Raw genomic sequence first — 14,392 nt, forward strand, 5'->3', positions numbered from 1 at the left:
GATTCAAATACATTTCATCTGCCACCTTCGATCGAAATACAAACAAGGTCTTTTGCAGATTCTGCGTACTACTATAGTAACAACGAGGTCGGAGTGAGCGGCGCTCACCCAGTGCCGGGCTCAGAGGAGCAGAGTAGCAGAAGCCCCCTGGCGGCCACTCGCGCCAACTCTCTAGCTTCCGCCAATTCGCCGACAGAGAGCGGCAGCGCCTGTCTGAAGTCCGAAGCTGTGTACCCTACGGAGCTGAATATGGGGTAGGAGAAGAAAAATGAAAACGGGGCCAACATATTTTTGATTCCGAATTTGAGTTTATCGCACAGGGTGGCATTATGTTCTGTTTTGTTTTACTTTTTGAATGTTCAGTCCGGATCTCTTATTGTACTTAGTATTATTTTAATGGGTTTGGTAGAATTTTGCATGCCACCTTGTACGCAAGTTAAGTTATGAAGCCGAATTTGTACGGATACCTGTACTTATAGCGATTTTTGTGAATATTTTTATGTACAAAAGAAACATGTGAATAGAGAGTATTTCAGTTGAGCCGCTTGGGGCTGCAATTTTTTGTAAAAAAGTTGTAGATGGTTCTTTCCATAATTTTAAATTTCTCCGGCTTTTTGAGACCTTTTTGACAACGTATTTGTTTTATACTTGTGTATATTTATTACTATGATGTTGTTTTGATGTATAATAATAGTATATTTTTATTAGGTTTTCTTAGCCCGTTTTAATATTTACTTAGTTCACACCAAAGAATTGTTAGCTATTAACCTTTTTTTGTATAGATAGGAGCACTTCAGTATATCATATCAAACAAAACCGTCATCGACGATTTTCGTAGATTTTTAGGCATTTCTTAAGGTTTATAGTGTTTCGCACCACCTTTCTACCCTGTTTTTAGCAAAGTATAGTTTTATTTTACCGCGTTAAGAGCTCAAATTCCAAGTTATTGAAATTTGTTCAACGAAAAGTCTACCTATCATCACCTTTTAAACTAGTCATATAAACAGAACCGTACTCACTTTCTAGCTGTAGCTTTGCGCATGCGCTTCAATGTACGTAGCAGCTCTTTACAGGGTGCTTTACGTAGTGTCTTGACGATACTCAAATTGTTGATATTTAACAGAATATTAAAAATTGCAGATATTCGTTTTTGTTCGGGGAGTTTCTCAATCAGTTTGGATAATAGTCCCCTAGATATCACTCTTGAAGGTAAACTAATAATTCAAAAATTTTATGTTAAATGATGACGTCATATGCGATTTTTTGTTTTTTTTAACTTAAAAAACAATTGAAATGGTTAAAGAAATTGTTTTTAAACCGCTTAAAAATAAAAGACATCAGCTTGATGAACAATCGATAGTCGTGGCTATCCTAAGAACGTTTTCTTCGAAATAAATCACAGATACCGGACTTCCCAAAAACAATTAACGATAACTTTATAACCAGCCGGGGTGGTTTCTCTTAAAATCAAAAGGATGTATGATGATCACAGATGACCGTCCTTTTCATAAAAATAAAAGACGGTTGTCTGACAAAGAAGATGACAGTACCGTGATAAACAATTGACATGTCGACTTTTTCTTGAAAACAAGAGATTGTCTCCGAATCACGGGTGACTGTCTTTTTTTTAAAATAAACGGTAATTTGAACTAACTCGAACTAACCTGAACCATATGTTTTTTTGCCGAATTTTTCATTTGTGATAAGGAGGGTCTATCCAATCAATGGCACGTGGAGCACCCTACAAAAGCGGCTAAAAATCACTTAAAATCCATTTTACCACTCTGACAAAACAGTTACCACTGATCCATATGTAACAAAAAACCCATTTTTTTCGAAAATGTAAGTACCCACTTAGATAGACCTTTTTGTAAATACACATTTACGTTTTATTACTTTTTTCGATTAAATTTCTGATTATTATTATAGTTGCTGAAAAGAAGCATTGCCCAACGCCAGAGTATTATTTTCATTGAGACTTAACTTATTTTTTCATATTTTTTACCCTAAAAGTGTGTAATAATATACCAAAGAGGCCGAGCCGAGATTAAACTGGATCGGCATTTAAAAACGTGAAAAAAAAACGAAAACTTTAATTTTTTTTTTTGGAAAATTGTTGCTCCTGATACAAGTGTTTTTTTTTCACGTTTTTAAGGTATTGTAACTATATTGTATTTAAAAATGTGATAGGCCAAAATCGATTTAGGCCCTATAAAATATATTAAATATTGTACTTGCCCTCATAGTATGACAGCTGACAAAAAGAGATTTTAAGAATATTTAAGTAATTAAAAAAAACAAAGATCCCTGTCACATTCACTCATTTAGCTGTAGGCGGTTTATATTTAGAGAAATAAAGATGATAATGACGTATTGAAGGCTTATTATTAGCATAAATCGGAAAGTCGCGAAAGTTAAAAGATGTAGACTGCAATTTCGTGTTGTATTTACGTAAAACTTTCCATAAGATCAATACAAACAGTGCATGAAACTCAATAATGAAATAACTTTTCTCCATACCAAGCAAAAACTTCCTATACAAACCATCTAATCCACCCTTGTAATCCTATTTCGGGCTTTTGGGTACAAGGAAATATGGGAGATATTCACACTTTCCAGCTCTTTGGTAAGGTTCCCCTTCAGGTTGACGGGATTGAAGGTGGTACCAATGGTTACAGAGGCTCCTGGTTTAAATCCGTCCAATCTCACAGGAGCCACACTAGGTTTTGGTAGTTTTAGGAGACCTATAAACGTGGAGAGAATATTAAAGCATAAATAAAAAATAAAGCATAAATATAGACAGCATAAATTGATTAAAAAACGTTTGCAGAACAAAACTGTATACAACATGAGACATGCACTAAATATTGCTCTCCAAATAGTATTTTCTGGATGTCTTATGTTTCAAGCATCTCCGAAGTGAGTTCTACCGAGAAAGAAATCATTAATTAAATAAATTACCTGGAATAGTACCAGGTAAGTTCTTCGATTTCTGTACTTTCATCTGCTCCTTTTCTCTTTGACCCCTCCTGCGGTAGTACCAAACCTCTCCTGCCAATGTTACCATTGCTAGAGCTAGGCCGAAGAGAGTGGCTATAAAAACCCCGCCTAAAGAAACATACCTCAAATTAGAACAAAAGAGATCTAAAAAAATTGGGGCATTGGGGATCAATTACTGCTCTTGAAAAAGACGTTGATTGACTAAATGGAAAGCGCCGAAAAGCATTTCATAAGAAGTTTGAGATTAATAGTTTCTGTGCCTTCTCATATCAATAATCCTCTATGAAAATTTACTGTTTCATTCTCTGTTGCCACGTTCCGTACCACTACTTAGTCAGTACTAACTCAGTCAAAAAAAGCGAAGGCGCTTTTTGCGTTCTGCAAGTGCGTTCTGGTGCGTGTTCTGGTGGAGGTGCTTTCTGGCGCCTGGCGGCTCTCCCATTACCAACACTAAAGATAGTTGAATACTTACCCAGACTTTCTAACGTAATTCCTTCATTATCGTCAGTACTGGGACAGTCATCTTTGGCCGAGTTATTCCAATATTTAGACTGCAATCGTTCAAAGAAACGATTTTTTTGTAAATCTAAGATACTGCAACAAAAAACCATGAGAAATCTTAATGTAGCTATAAAAATGATCAATATAAAAACCTTGATTTACAACAAAACCAGAAACTTACACTTTGCTCAGGTCATCCTGCAAATGACTACCCTGCTGCACAGCCACTGCATAAGGCTTTTCTGCAAACACTTCCCCTACTTCAGTGAGATTGCAGTTCTTGCTAATTTCGTAACGAATCTCACTGGAATCGTGAATAAAGGCAAAATCAGCATCCAAGTGTTCGTCTGTAATCCTGAATCCTTCTGTGGCATTGTCCACTGGATTAGAGTCGTTTATTGCCAGCAAAATATGACCATACTGCTCTCTGATGGGATAGTCCCAGACTCTGTATCGCGTATCGTCAGTTGAAGCATTTAAGGTCAGTTCTTTCCACATTCTTTGGATGATGTTTATTCGGAATAGAAGAATTGAGAAGCAAAATCATCATGATCTTACCTATACAACGTGTCTTCAGCAAACTTCATATTAATAAAGTACTTATGAGTTTCTGAGTCTCTGACTACGGTGTAGTTGATCCTCGATTGTCTGGCCAGCTGTTCCAAGGATTGCACTGGGGCCTTAATAAGTAAAAAAAATCTCTTAAACTCATAAACAACAAGATTATTAAGGCATACCTGCATTCTTTCCACAGTCAAAAAGGCAGCCAAATTCGCTGTGAAAGTGGCTAGCATGAGGACCACGAAGAGCCAATAGGCTGCCACCAAAGTCCTTCCAGACAAAGCCTTTGGAGCCTCACCACCCCCTTGAGGGGTGAATGAAGTCAAAGCGAACCAGAAGCTCTCTTTGAGAGTGAATTCCCTGTTATTGATTAAGTATTTATCGTTTTTTAAGAGTGAACGTAAGTGAACTACCTGCAAGGATATGGATAAGCTTTTTTGTTATTTCTAGCGCTGTAAGGTGAGTATTTGTCCAGGAACCAAATCATGAACCCAGTGACGATTAGGGCGGCTACTATGCTAAGCCATACTTCTAATTTTAAAACAGTCATGAACTTGAAGAGAGAGGTTTTCCGAACTGGTTTTCTCATTACTGAAAAAGTAGCAGAAGCAAACTAAAAATAAACTTTAACGGTTAAATAGAGACGCTAAGAAACAAAGTAACATTAAAAAAATGTTTTTTTAAACTCGAGTAAGCATGGAAATATTAAAGAGTCTCATGCTTACCAATAGTAATCCCTGTTTGTTCGTAATATGGGGCAACAAAGTCTATGACTTCCTCTTTATCAGCTGTCATAATAATTGCAGTTACGGCCATATCAATATCCTAGAAACCGTAGAAATATACATATTTAAACTGAAAAGAAGAGACTTTGAAGTTACCCCCACAGCCAAGTCCCCAACAACACCATTCCAAGTCCCGTTAACTTTCTCCCCAAAAGTCCCCACTGCAGGCTCCACAAATTCATAAGCAAAATTCATCACTTCTGCCAGCTTTTTGACAAAATCGACGCAATATCCCGTCCAGAAATATTCACCTGTTTCTGCATTTTGTTCTTTGTAGGACCACGGAAGAGCCTACAGATTGCAATAAAAGAGTTAAAATCTTATATAAGAGCAAATAAATAATTCTTAAGATAATATAGCATTAAATTTTTAAACATTGGCAACATGGTAATTAGAACTTGGTAACGCCCAAATGGCAGCGTCTTTGTCGCACTCACAGCACTTTCAAATAAGGAAGGATTATTGGTTTGACAAAAGCGCATCGCCTTGTTGCCATTTAGTGAGAGATTTTGGAAAAAGGAGTAATTTAGTGAAAACTTAATTTTATTGGGGTGCAGCTGATTTCTATCCAGTGCGTCTCAAATTGATGACGGAGTGGTGGGGATCTTGGAAACAATAAGAGATAGATCTATTTTGTTATGGAAATATGAATATCTAGTCTTACATGAGTGATGCCTATTCTATAAAATGCCCTGATAGGATCAAACTGCTTTTCAGGTTCAAGCAGCAGGTTCCCGTCCTTGTATTGCGCAATAACCTGAAACCAAATTTCTCTCATTATTCTGATTGTTGTAATAGAAAATCATAAAAATTAAAAATTTGCAGTAAGATAAAAAAACGCATTCCTTTTGGTTGGTAAAACGTGAATGACTGGGCATTAAATGGCAAATTCACCTAGAAATTATTGGCCAAGACTCTTGAAGGTTTTGGTCACAATGATCAGATTTCATTTCACTTAAAACAGCGTAAATTTGCGTATAATCTCACTGTTGATATTTTACAAATCGTTGCTCGAACTTATCGTTTATATATTTTTTTAATTACCATTTTAATGTGTTATCTGTGAAAATACTAAAATGTAAACGGTTGATTTGCAATTCGTGTATGAAATGAGGTCGTTGCCTTTCGCGCCTGCTGAATATCGGAATCGCCTTACTTGGTTGCTGAATATCGGAATCAGTGTGGTGTAAAAACTAATCAGGAACCTTGTGGGTTTCGGTAGGAACTCTGAAGGCAAAAACTCACCTGAAAGCTTCCATTAACCATTTTCTCTACCTTCCCCCTCACTCCAAGATGCACACTCTTCCCTTGCAGAGTGAGAATATTCGAATTATCCATGAGGATCGCTTCGAAAACGTCGTCGAACCTCTGCTTGGTCTCATCTGGAAAATCCGGTTTCATGCACTCAAATGCCATTGTAGGGAACTTCAGACGTTCCTCCAACAACCTATGAACCAGCTTGTCGATGGAAACGGCCATCCATTGTAGATACCGGTCATTTAGCTCAAAATCCTCCGGACAGTGGTCATCTTTCAGGAGGTCATGGCAAAGCTGAGAATTGAGGTATATCAGAGAAACTGATTGGTTGTAAAGTAGGCTCCGGTCGAAGTTCGTTGCTTGGAAGTCTGTGAAGACTAAATTCCAGCGATCTGGCAAGTCGAGTAATCCTTCATGAATCGCCTGTGATTTGGTAAAATTGTCCATTTGGGAACTGATTACATTGGGAACCTTACCTGAGATAGAATTTCGGGCATGTTGGCGGTGCTAGCTATAATAGCAAAGCTATTCGGAATTGGCCTTATCTGCTTGATTTTCCTGGCCATAGTTCTATCCAAGGGCTCCGCCATGACCATTCTCAGCCTTGTGGAGTCCAACCAGTGGTATAGGGCTTGATCGATGTCTGAAGAAAGTTATGTTACATTAAGCTCTTGTGGATTAATTCCTCACTCACATTCCTCTTTATCAAATATAATCAATATATCAGTAGAATTCCTATTGTCCAAGTAAGAATCCAACAAAATCAGGAAAGCGGCAATAGAGACATCGATGTGGATGTACGGCAGGCTCATGTTACTGACTAAATCCTGGACAACTTCATTGCCTGACCAAGTGAAGTCCAAGATGAGACTGAAGCCCTGGGACAAAGCAGCGCAAATTTTTTGACTTTCATCATCGTCGTATTCAGAGAGCTGCACCATCGACAGCTCAATCTCCTGGTTACTTTGGAGTGTCCTCAAATACTCCTCGAAGTATTGAACGTTGGATTTCTGCATGTGATGCAGGACTGTCACTGTAAAAGTTACGTAAATTGTTTTTTGCTCATTTCACGGTTATTGGCAATTTAGGGAAATAGCTGCATTTTTTCAATGGCATTTCACTTTTAGCCAAACAAAACAGCAACTTTTACCAGTTTTTTTAAACGCATTTAAGAGATTTGTCCATGCTGCTATATTAACCGAGTAAAAACCTCTAATATTATAATGCAAACACCTTTCTCGCTGACTTATTTCCGGCCCATGGGAGATGAAAGTACAGGGTTTGCTCGATAGTTAGTAAACAGTGATCTTAAGCATTTGAATGAGATTCAATAATACCATATTATGTATCTAGTAGCAAAAATGAAATATTCTCGGGCGACGATGTAAATTAGTAACCAAGAACATCAAGAATCGAAGGCCGAAAATATGATGTTCCTGCGAGATGCACATACCGCAAAAGACCAGTTATTAGATCAGAAATTGCTTATATATACAACATGCAGGAGACTAGCCACTTGCAATAAATCCTAATGAAATCAATAATAATCAAGTCTGACTAACACGGTGGCCAGCCGGCCGTTGTAAAGCGGAGCTCAAGTATCGACCCTACTAGACAAATCAGGAAAACTCACATGCTAAAGCTCGCAAGCATGTTTCGTTCAATCTAAGTAGATCATGCTTGAGATAAACCCACCTAGGTTAAAGTCTAAAGTGAAGAAATAAGTACTTAGCACTATGTGGTGGGAAACGATCGATACTACGCTCTCCTGCCTACGAAATTCGACATTTCTCTTGCTGACCACAACAGGACATGGAAGCAATGGAAAATGCGGTTATTTCAAATCGAGCATAGTGCAGTAAACATTATAATAATACTAATTAGGTTTAGTGCAATATCTACACTCTCGTATAAAAGTGAAGCAACAATTTGTTGCGTTTGTGATTATGTATCTTCTCATCAGTTTAACTGCAGTTTATGGTGAAGCGTTATTATAGAGTGAAGTTATCAGTAGCACTAAATTATTCTGAAGAATTCAGAGTACTGAAGCAACACACTGTGAGCTAAACGTACCCGCTGAGCATAACAACACACATACAAGCAGTACTGCCGATGGTTTAGTTTTGTATATAGGAGCTTAGATTGTGAGTGTGAAGAAGAGGGAGAGATTTTAGGTAAGAAAAAGGTATAAAAAAGTTTAATATGAATTTAAATTAACAGAAAAATATCGATGATAATTCTAGAAATTCGTTGAGGCACTGAATTGGGTTCCATTTCAAGTAGAATTCTCTTATTGGGGGAAGAGAGGGAGGAATAGTTCTGTATAATAATTTCTTCCCCTTTTTCTCTAAGACTTCCTCCTCTTGCTGCGTCTCTTCTTAGTTTCTTTCATTCTCACTCACTTCTCAGTTTCTCTTGTCTCAAAACGATGCTCAAAAAGTTTTCACCTCTCAGATCAACTTTTTGCGAGAATTTAGTCTTCTCAGCTAGGATTTCTTCATATAATGTTATTTTCTGAAAGTTTGTTTCTCTTTCCGAATAAGCATTATTGGCTGGTCATATTAATTTATTTTTTAGCGTGCACCCCCATTCTATCATCAAAAACTTTTAACAGACAATAAACCGAACTATTTTCCATTAACTTTCCAAGAAAAAATAAACAATTAACTCTTACGCTGGCAGCAATTACTAGCTTTTACCGCATAAACCTTTTCTAACCATAATTTATATTCAGCGCCAAAACCAAACCACTTGGCTGATCTAATTAACTTTAAAAAACGAGAGTGAAATGTTCCGGTTTCTGAGATATTTGAAGCAATTAACGGACTGGCATTTTAACAATTTCTTCGTGCTTTAGCGTAACTAAACTTTGTCCTCGATATATCGATAATCTACTACTGATTAACGCGTTATTTTGACCAGTGTTTTAGGCGGTGAAGAAATCAGAGTCCAATGGAGCAAAAGTTTTGCAAAATGCGTCTTATTCAAGAGGCCGCCGGCATGGTTAAATGAGCCCGTTGGGCAACGCTCAGAATGAGTGTCACGCCTGGTAAGGAGTAAATTACAACATTATTAAAATCATAATTTGCCCAAGGGTGTTGGGGTTGGAACTGGGTTAGTTCAGGTTTAATAATGCTCTAGCAATAACAGTGCACAATAACAGTGATTAATAGTGATTACTTCTTCTATTTTGATCTATGCGTTTTGACGTGTTTCGCTACAACTCAATCGAGATAAGTGATTATAGACTAACCGCAGTGAAGGATACTTCCTATCTATTTGCCTAATCATGGTGTATGATATGATAGTGTATGATCATTAAAACATATGAAGATAACATAACCATAGCTTGTCAGTTGATGGCTAATTGACGATGAGTTTCATGAGGACATGATATCTCTGCAAAAAATGTACCCATTAATTTAGAATTTAATTTGGCCCTTATTTAAATCTCTTTGTACCTGCCTCGTTAACACAATAATTTGCATTTAGCCTTGGCTTTCGCGTTATAAAATTACCGATTTGCCTATGGAGATCTTGTAAATTAATGGTAGCTTTTTCTCTACATGAAAAGTGCGTAATTGTGGCAATAATGTTTTAACACGATTGTGACGACTTAATCATACGATTCTGTTCGGAATGAGGTGAATGCGACGAGGACTGATCGAGGACTTGTCTTTGGGACCTTGATTTTCACCCTAAATCCCTTCAACCCAAGCTAGGTTTGAGCACTGCAAAGAACCCACTAAACACCCTTCTTGATCTTCATCTAGGATCTCCCCGAGACGAGCATCACTTCCGTCGGGGGCGAAGAGGCCGGACTTAAAGCAGCCTTCTCTTGTAGGCTCGTCTTATGTGGCGTCATCCTTATTAAAGTCATCCTTATTATGTTACTTCGTGGACAATCTTCTTTCTCATTATGTTGTCATTGTCACATTATGTTCCTTGATCGCGACATTGCAGTAAGGCGGATTGATGTTCCCGCAGAGTTCCTCCTCTAATCACTTTTTGACAAAACACAACGGTACGTTTGCCATTTTGTCCCAGAGGCAAATTGCTCTGTACCTTTGAAGGGCGTTGAAAGTTTCCCTATTAGTATGAGTGTGGCTATTTTCCATATGGTTGTGAATAAGTCAATGCTTAATCGCCCGTACATTGTATTCAACATAGAATTCAAGGTTTTGTTTGCCAATCCTTAATTACCTCGGGCTAGGATTCGGTCCGGTCCTGTTGATTTTTCATTCTTTAACGCGCTTAGAGCGCACTTTTCTTCTTGATGAAATTCCCGAGCCTAAAAGAATCGAAACGATCCTAAAACGCTTTTCAATCAATAATTGTTTACTTTTCTATCCAACCAACAGTGAAATCTACCGTTAATCGAATTGTGTATAGTAAATACGCTGGCAATTTCGCCATGTGTCACTGATCAAGATACTGCTGTTACATTTTAGCAACTAGGAAAAAAATTGTAGATAGTTATAACGAGACATTTATTACTGAAAACATGATATATTTAATACCTAATTGCTGCTATTTTAGCTAATCATTAACATAATACTTCTTCAACTTATTTAAGAGGCTTAAGCTTTTCTTTAATTTCCCAGCATTTCGCGAATTTCGAAGGAATTTCAACGATATTGTCAGATATTTAGAAAACCATTTCAGTTTTCTTTTCCAACAATTTCCCTGCCTTTCAAGGCTGTGCGCCCAGAAATGTAACGTCAGAGTGGAAACTACAATAATTAAAATTGAGAAACCCAAAACCAAAAGTTCACGCTTTGATGGCAAGGCCAGCACAGTAATTACAGGGCTGTGTACGTCCATTAATGAATAATTCAATGGCAGTTTTTCCTTTCCATAAATACCTACAATGGACCACCGGAAACTTCAGTAGTGCACCACGTTTCTTTCATTGCAGACCTAATGCCGGTTGTCCTCGCATTCCTGCTTCTGAGCTTCGTGAAGCTAACCTGGACCCTCAACTGCGACAAGACTTTCTCCTACTACGAAGAATATGGCCAAAACTCTTTCAACGTCAGCTGTAGTGGCATCACCAAGGGATATGAGTACTTCCTGGAGGACATCACCATCAACAACGAAATTTCCCTGACAGTGGCCGACTCCGTCTTGGAAGGCATCACTAGTACCATCTTCAAGAACGTGAAGAATATTAAAATTCTGCATATTTACAACAGCACGTTTGAGTTCGACAGAAATTTGGCTATTTTCGAGAAGTTACTGAAGCTGGAGAAGCTTCTTGTGGAGGACACCCATTTTGAGGTTGAGAACGTGACTCTTCGGGGGCTGAACCATCTAAAACGTTTAGAGCTGAGGAATAATGGACTGTCTTCTATTGATCCTGGAGGGTTTAAGGAGCTGGAAAGTTTGGAAAGTTTGGAAATTGTGGAGAATCACGTGAAGGTGATTGGTGATTTGCAGTTGTGCGAGTTGAACAAGCTAAAGAGACTTAGTTTGAGGCAGAACTTAATTTCGACCCTCAAATCTGTTTATTTTTCGTGCGCTAAGAACTCTAGACCTCTGGATATCAGTGTGAATAGCCAGTCGACCTCGCCCCTTATATCAGAGAGTACTTACTACAATTGGGGTACTATTCAGTATGACTTAAGTGAGCTAGATTTAAGCTGCAACCAAATAGTAGATCTTAACTTCGCTCTGGAGAGCTTAGGTAAGCTCAGGGTGCTAAACCTGGGGCACAATCAGCTGGTTAGTCTCAAAACTCCCAATCTGAGGTCACTTTTCAGACTACAAAAGCTTAACTTAACCAGTAATGAGCTCAGAATTTTCGACTCCAGAATATTCGCCAACAAAACTCAACTCACCATCGTCGACTTATCCTTCAACGTCTTAAGCAAAATCAGCGCCTCCTACTCACCTCAGCTCAAATTTCTGGATCTGAGCTTCAACAACATTTCAGACATTTCATTCTCCAATTTGCCGAGCCTCGAGAAGCTCAATTTGCGATCGAATAAAATTCGAAACTGGGCCTCCCAAGGGTTCCTCAGTGTTCCGAGTCTAAGTATCCTGAACTTGGCAGAAAACCATATTGAATTAAACCAAAATCTTTTCACCGATTTAGAAGGCCTTGAGCAACTGAGCTTGATGAGCAACGCGTTAAATCACATTCCTGAACTGACTTTCTCAAACCTCAAAAATCTGAAAGTCCTAGATTTGTCCCAGAACGTCATAGAATCTATGGACGTTCAGACCTTTCACAACTTGGAGAACTTGGAGGTCCTGAACTTGTCTGATAACGCTATAGAGTCTTTGTCGTACAAGATAATAGAGCCTCTAAAAAACCTAAGAAGCCTGGACATCGGTGCTAATAAGCTGATATACATAGAATATGAGCTAATACTCTCAAAGCTGCCCAGTCTCAGCAACATCAACATCAAATCAAATCAGCTCACTTGTGATGACCTGGGCCGAATCATAATGTTCCTGAAGCAAAAGCACATAGTGTATACTCAAAGTGAACACATCGAAAATTTGAATCAAAATGTTGCAGGCATTCCCTGCAGATCTGCAGTGAAGAACATGCTGGTGTCCGATGACTCCACGTCATCGAGCAGGGGAGCTTTGTTCAACTTTGGAATGTTCATGGTAGCCACATTGGGCTCAATCATAACTGGGATTGTCTGCTATAGATTCTACATTTATTTGAAAAGGAGGAGATATAGGGCTGACGAGTTTGAACTAGTTTTAGAGTGATTTGTTGTAAAAATAAAAGTTGTTGATTATTTTAACTCGAATGTTCATTACCCCCAACTGATTGTTGCAATTTTGCCCCTCGATCCACTATTCATAAGCTTATCAATCGCCCTTGTGTTGATAATAATTAGAGCGATTATTCAGCTTCGAATTTGTTGGTGCAAAAAGTCTGCTCACACTGCTACAATTTTCCGAACTTTTTCTTCTTGTAGATACATTTATGTATTCTTCGTCAAATGGAGCAATGTAACACCACTATTAGTTAACCAAGCAAATCCCAAATTTTGGTAACTCTACACAATAATCAGACAATTATCCAGCCTGAAATTCATTGGTGCAGAGGGTTTATTTGGGCTGCTACGATTTTCCCGAATTTCTCTTCTTGTAGTCTCAATTATCTAATCTTGAGCACGAGGTCAAATTGGGTTATGTTATGCCACAATTCATTAAACAATCAATTTACTAACTCTGTGCAATATGATTCAGCCCAATTGGTGTCAAGGATCTAGAAAAACTTGATGTAACATTGTTTTTTACCAGATATCTCCCTTTTTGCAGAAAAAGGCACTAATCCATGGCGACGAAGTCAGAGGAAATGGGGCCATCATGATCCCTTCTATTGTATATGCGCCAGTTCATGACACATCTCTGTTAACAAAATGGCGTCACAGGAATACTAATACATGACGGCCATTTGGTCAAAAAGTTGGACTCGTCTTAGGAGAATGTTAGCAACTGTTTGGCTATGCCCACTTCTTCTGAATCATCGATTAGTGTAGGAAGTGTACTTGAGTTGTTTCCAAAATTTCTCTTTCAGTCATTTATAGGTTCTTCTTCGAGATGATACGACACCGGCTTTTAATCAATGAAATTACAAATTTGCGTAATTTTACACAGTAATTGGTGAATTATTGAGACTCATATTCACTGGTGCAGAGTCTTCTAGGATGATGAACTTCCCCAAAACTTTCCTTGTTTTAAGGTCATTTATGTGGTCTTTCTCATAAGGTCAAATAATTCCATGTTACTCCATTATTTGTTCAAACAAGCAATTTTTGCAGTTTTTGTACAATTCATACGGAGTTATTCAGCTTGAAATTTGTTGGTATCAAAAGTCTATTTAAAGTTAGTTCAGGTAGTTAGAATTTTGAAATTTTCATTCATTTTAAGATATTTAACTCTCCTACGATTCTGTTTTCTTCATCACCCGCAAATAGCAAAGAAATTCACTATTTTCACATGATTCTGTGGCTGAGAAATTTTCGAGGAATTTACCATAGAATTAATTAATGCTAATTTTGTTAGCTTATTATAGTTTTTACTCACCAATTTTGAATTTTTCCGCCCAACTTAGCTGCAAAAGTACTAATAGGGATAGAGTTAAATACATTTTGCCGCAGGGAAATCAGGTCATAAAAGACCTCAAAAACCACCCTTTTTAAAGGTCGTATGAGCATTGCTTAATGTCCATCATAATGAAATATTCACCAAATTCTTGAGGGCAAGATTTCTTGATGTCACGACAGCGTGAATTATTAATTAACTAGCGCAAGCTTTGG

The 14,392-nt window shown here is 37.9% G+C and overlaps 3 protein-coding genes across 8 annotated transcripts in view; 2 read left to right on the forward strand and 1 right to left on the reverse strand.

Moving 5' to 3' along the window:
- Positions 1-2,373, forward strand: part of LOC136415372 (paired box protein Pax-2a-like) — an 81,437-nt gene extending 79,064 nt beyond the window's left edge. For 3 of the 4 annotated variants that reach the window (XM_066399926.1, XM_066399928.1, XM_066399927.1), the window contains exon 12: positions 59-2,373. In XM_066399926.1, the coding sequence (XP_066256023.1) occupies positions 59-258 (200 nt within the window). In that variant the 3' untranslated portion in view covers positions 259-2,373. The remainder of the gene's footprint in view (positions 1-58) is intronic. The other variant, XM_066399929.1, reaches the window with a different exon arrangement.
- On the reverse strand, positions 2,372-14,193 carry Ir8a (Ionotropic receptor 8a). Its single transcript, XM_066399919.1, has 14 exons — positions 14,160-14,193; positions 6,799-7,137; positions 6,581-6,747; positions 6,093-6,527; positions 5,512-5,604; positions 4,944-5,138; positions 4,788-4,887; positions 4,476-4,653; positions 4,239-4,422; positions 4,060-4,181; positions 3,683-4,000; positions 3,473-3,594; positions 2,962-3,108; positions 2,372-2,744 (listed from the first exon to the last, which is right to left on the reverse strand). The coding sequence occupies exons 2-14, from the start codon at positions 7,118-7,120 to the stop codon at positions 2,548-2,550; spliced, it is 2,580 nt and encodes an 859-aa protein (XP_066256016.1). The 5' UTR covers positions 7,121-7,137; positions 14,160-14,193; the 3' UTR covers positions 2,372-2,547.
- On the forward strand, positions 7,855-12,868 carry LOC136415371 (toll-like receptor Tollo). Of its 3 annotated transcripts, XM_066399923.1 has the most exons (3): positions 7,855-7,962; positions 9,027-9,153; positions 11,023-12,868. In XM_066399923.1, exons 2-3 carry the CDS (start codon positions 9,138-9,140, stop codon positions 12,831-12,833), a joined length of 1,827 nt encoding a protein of 608 aa, XP_066256020.1. In that variant the 5' UTR covers positions 7,855-7,962; positions 9,027-9,137; the 3' UTR covers positions 12,834-12,868. The 3 variants fall into 3 exon arrangements, with proteins under 3 accessions (XP_066256020.1, XP_066256021.1, XP_066256022.1); XM_066399924.1 differs by lacking the exon at positions 9,027-9,153 and having other exon boundaries at positions 7,865-7,962; XM_066399925.1 differs by lacking the exons at positions 7,855-7,962; positions 9,027-9,153 and adding an exon at positions 10,781-10,918.
- Positions 14,194-14,392: the final 199 nt, after the last annotated feature.

The sequence above is a fragment of the Euwallacea similis genome, chromosome 20, assembly GCF_039881205.1.
Source record: "Euwallacea similis isolate ESF13 chromosome 20, ESF131.1, whole genome shotgun sequence".
Lineage (NCBI taxonomy): Eukaryota > Metazoa > Arthropoda > Insecta > Coleoptera > Curculionidae > Euwallacea > Euwallacea similis.

Excerpts from the sequence above, each read along its gene's own strand:
- Ir8a (XM_066399919.1), bottom strand. The coding sequence starts at position 7,120 with ATGCAGAAATCCAACGTTCAATACTTCGAGGAGTATTTGAGGACACTC. Across the intron at positions 5,139-5,511 it reads ATAGAATAGGCATCACTCAT|GCTCTTCCGTGGTCCTACAA; the intron begins GTAAGACTAGAT and ends TGCAATCTGTAG. Across the intron at positions 4,888-4,943 it reads TTGGGGACTTGGCTGTGGGG|GATATTGATATGGCCGTAAC; the intron begins GTAACTTCAAAG and ends TACGGTTTCTAG.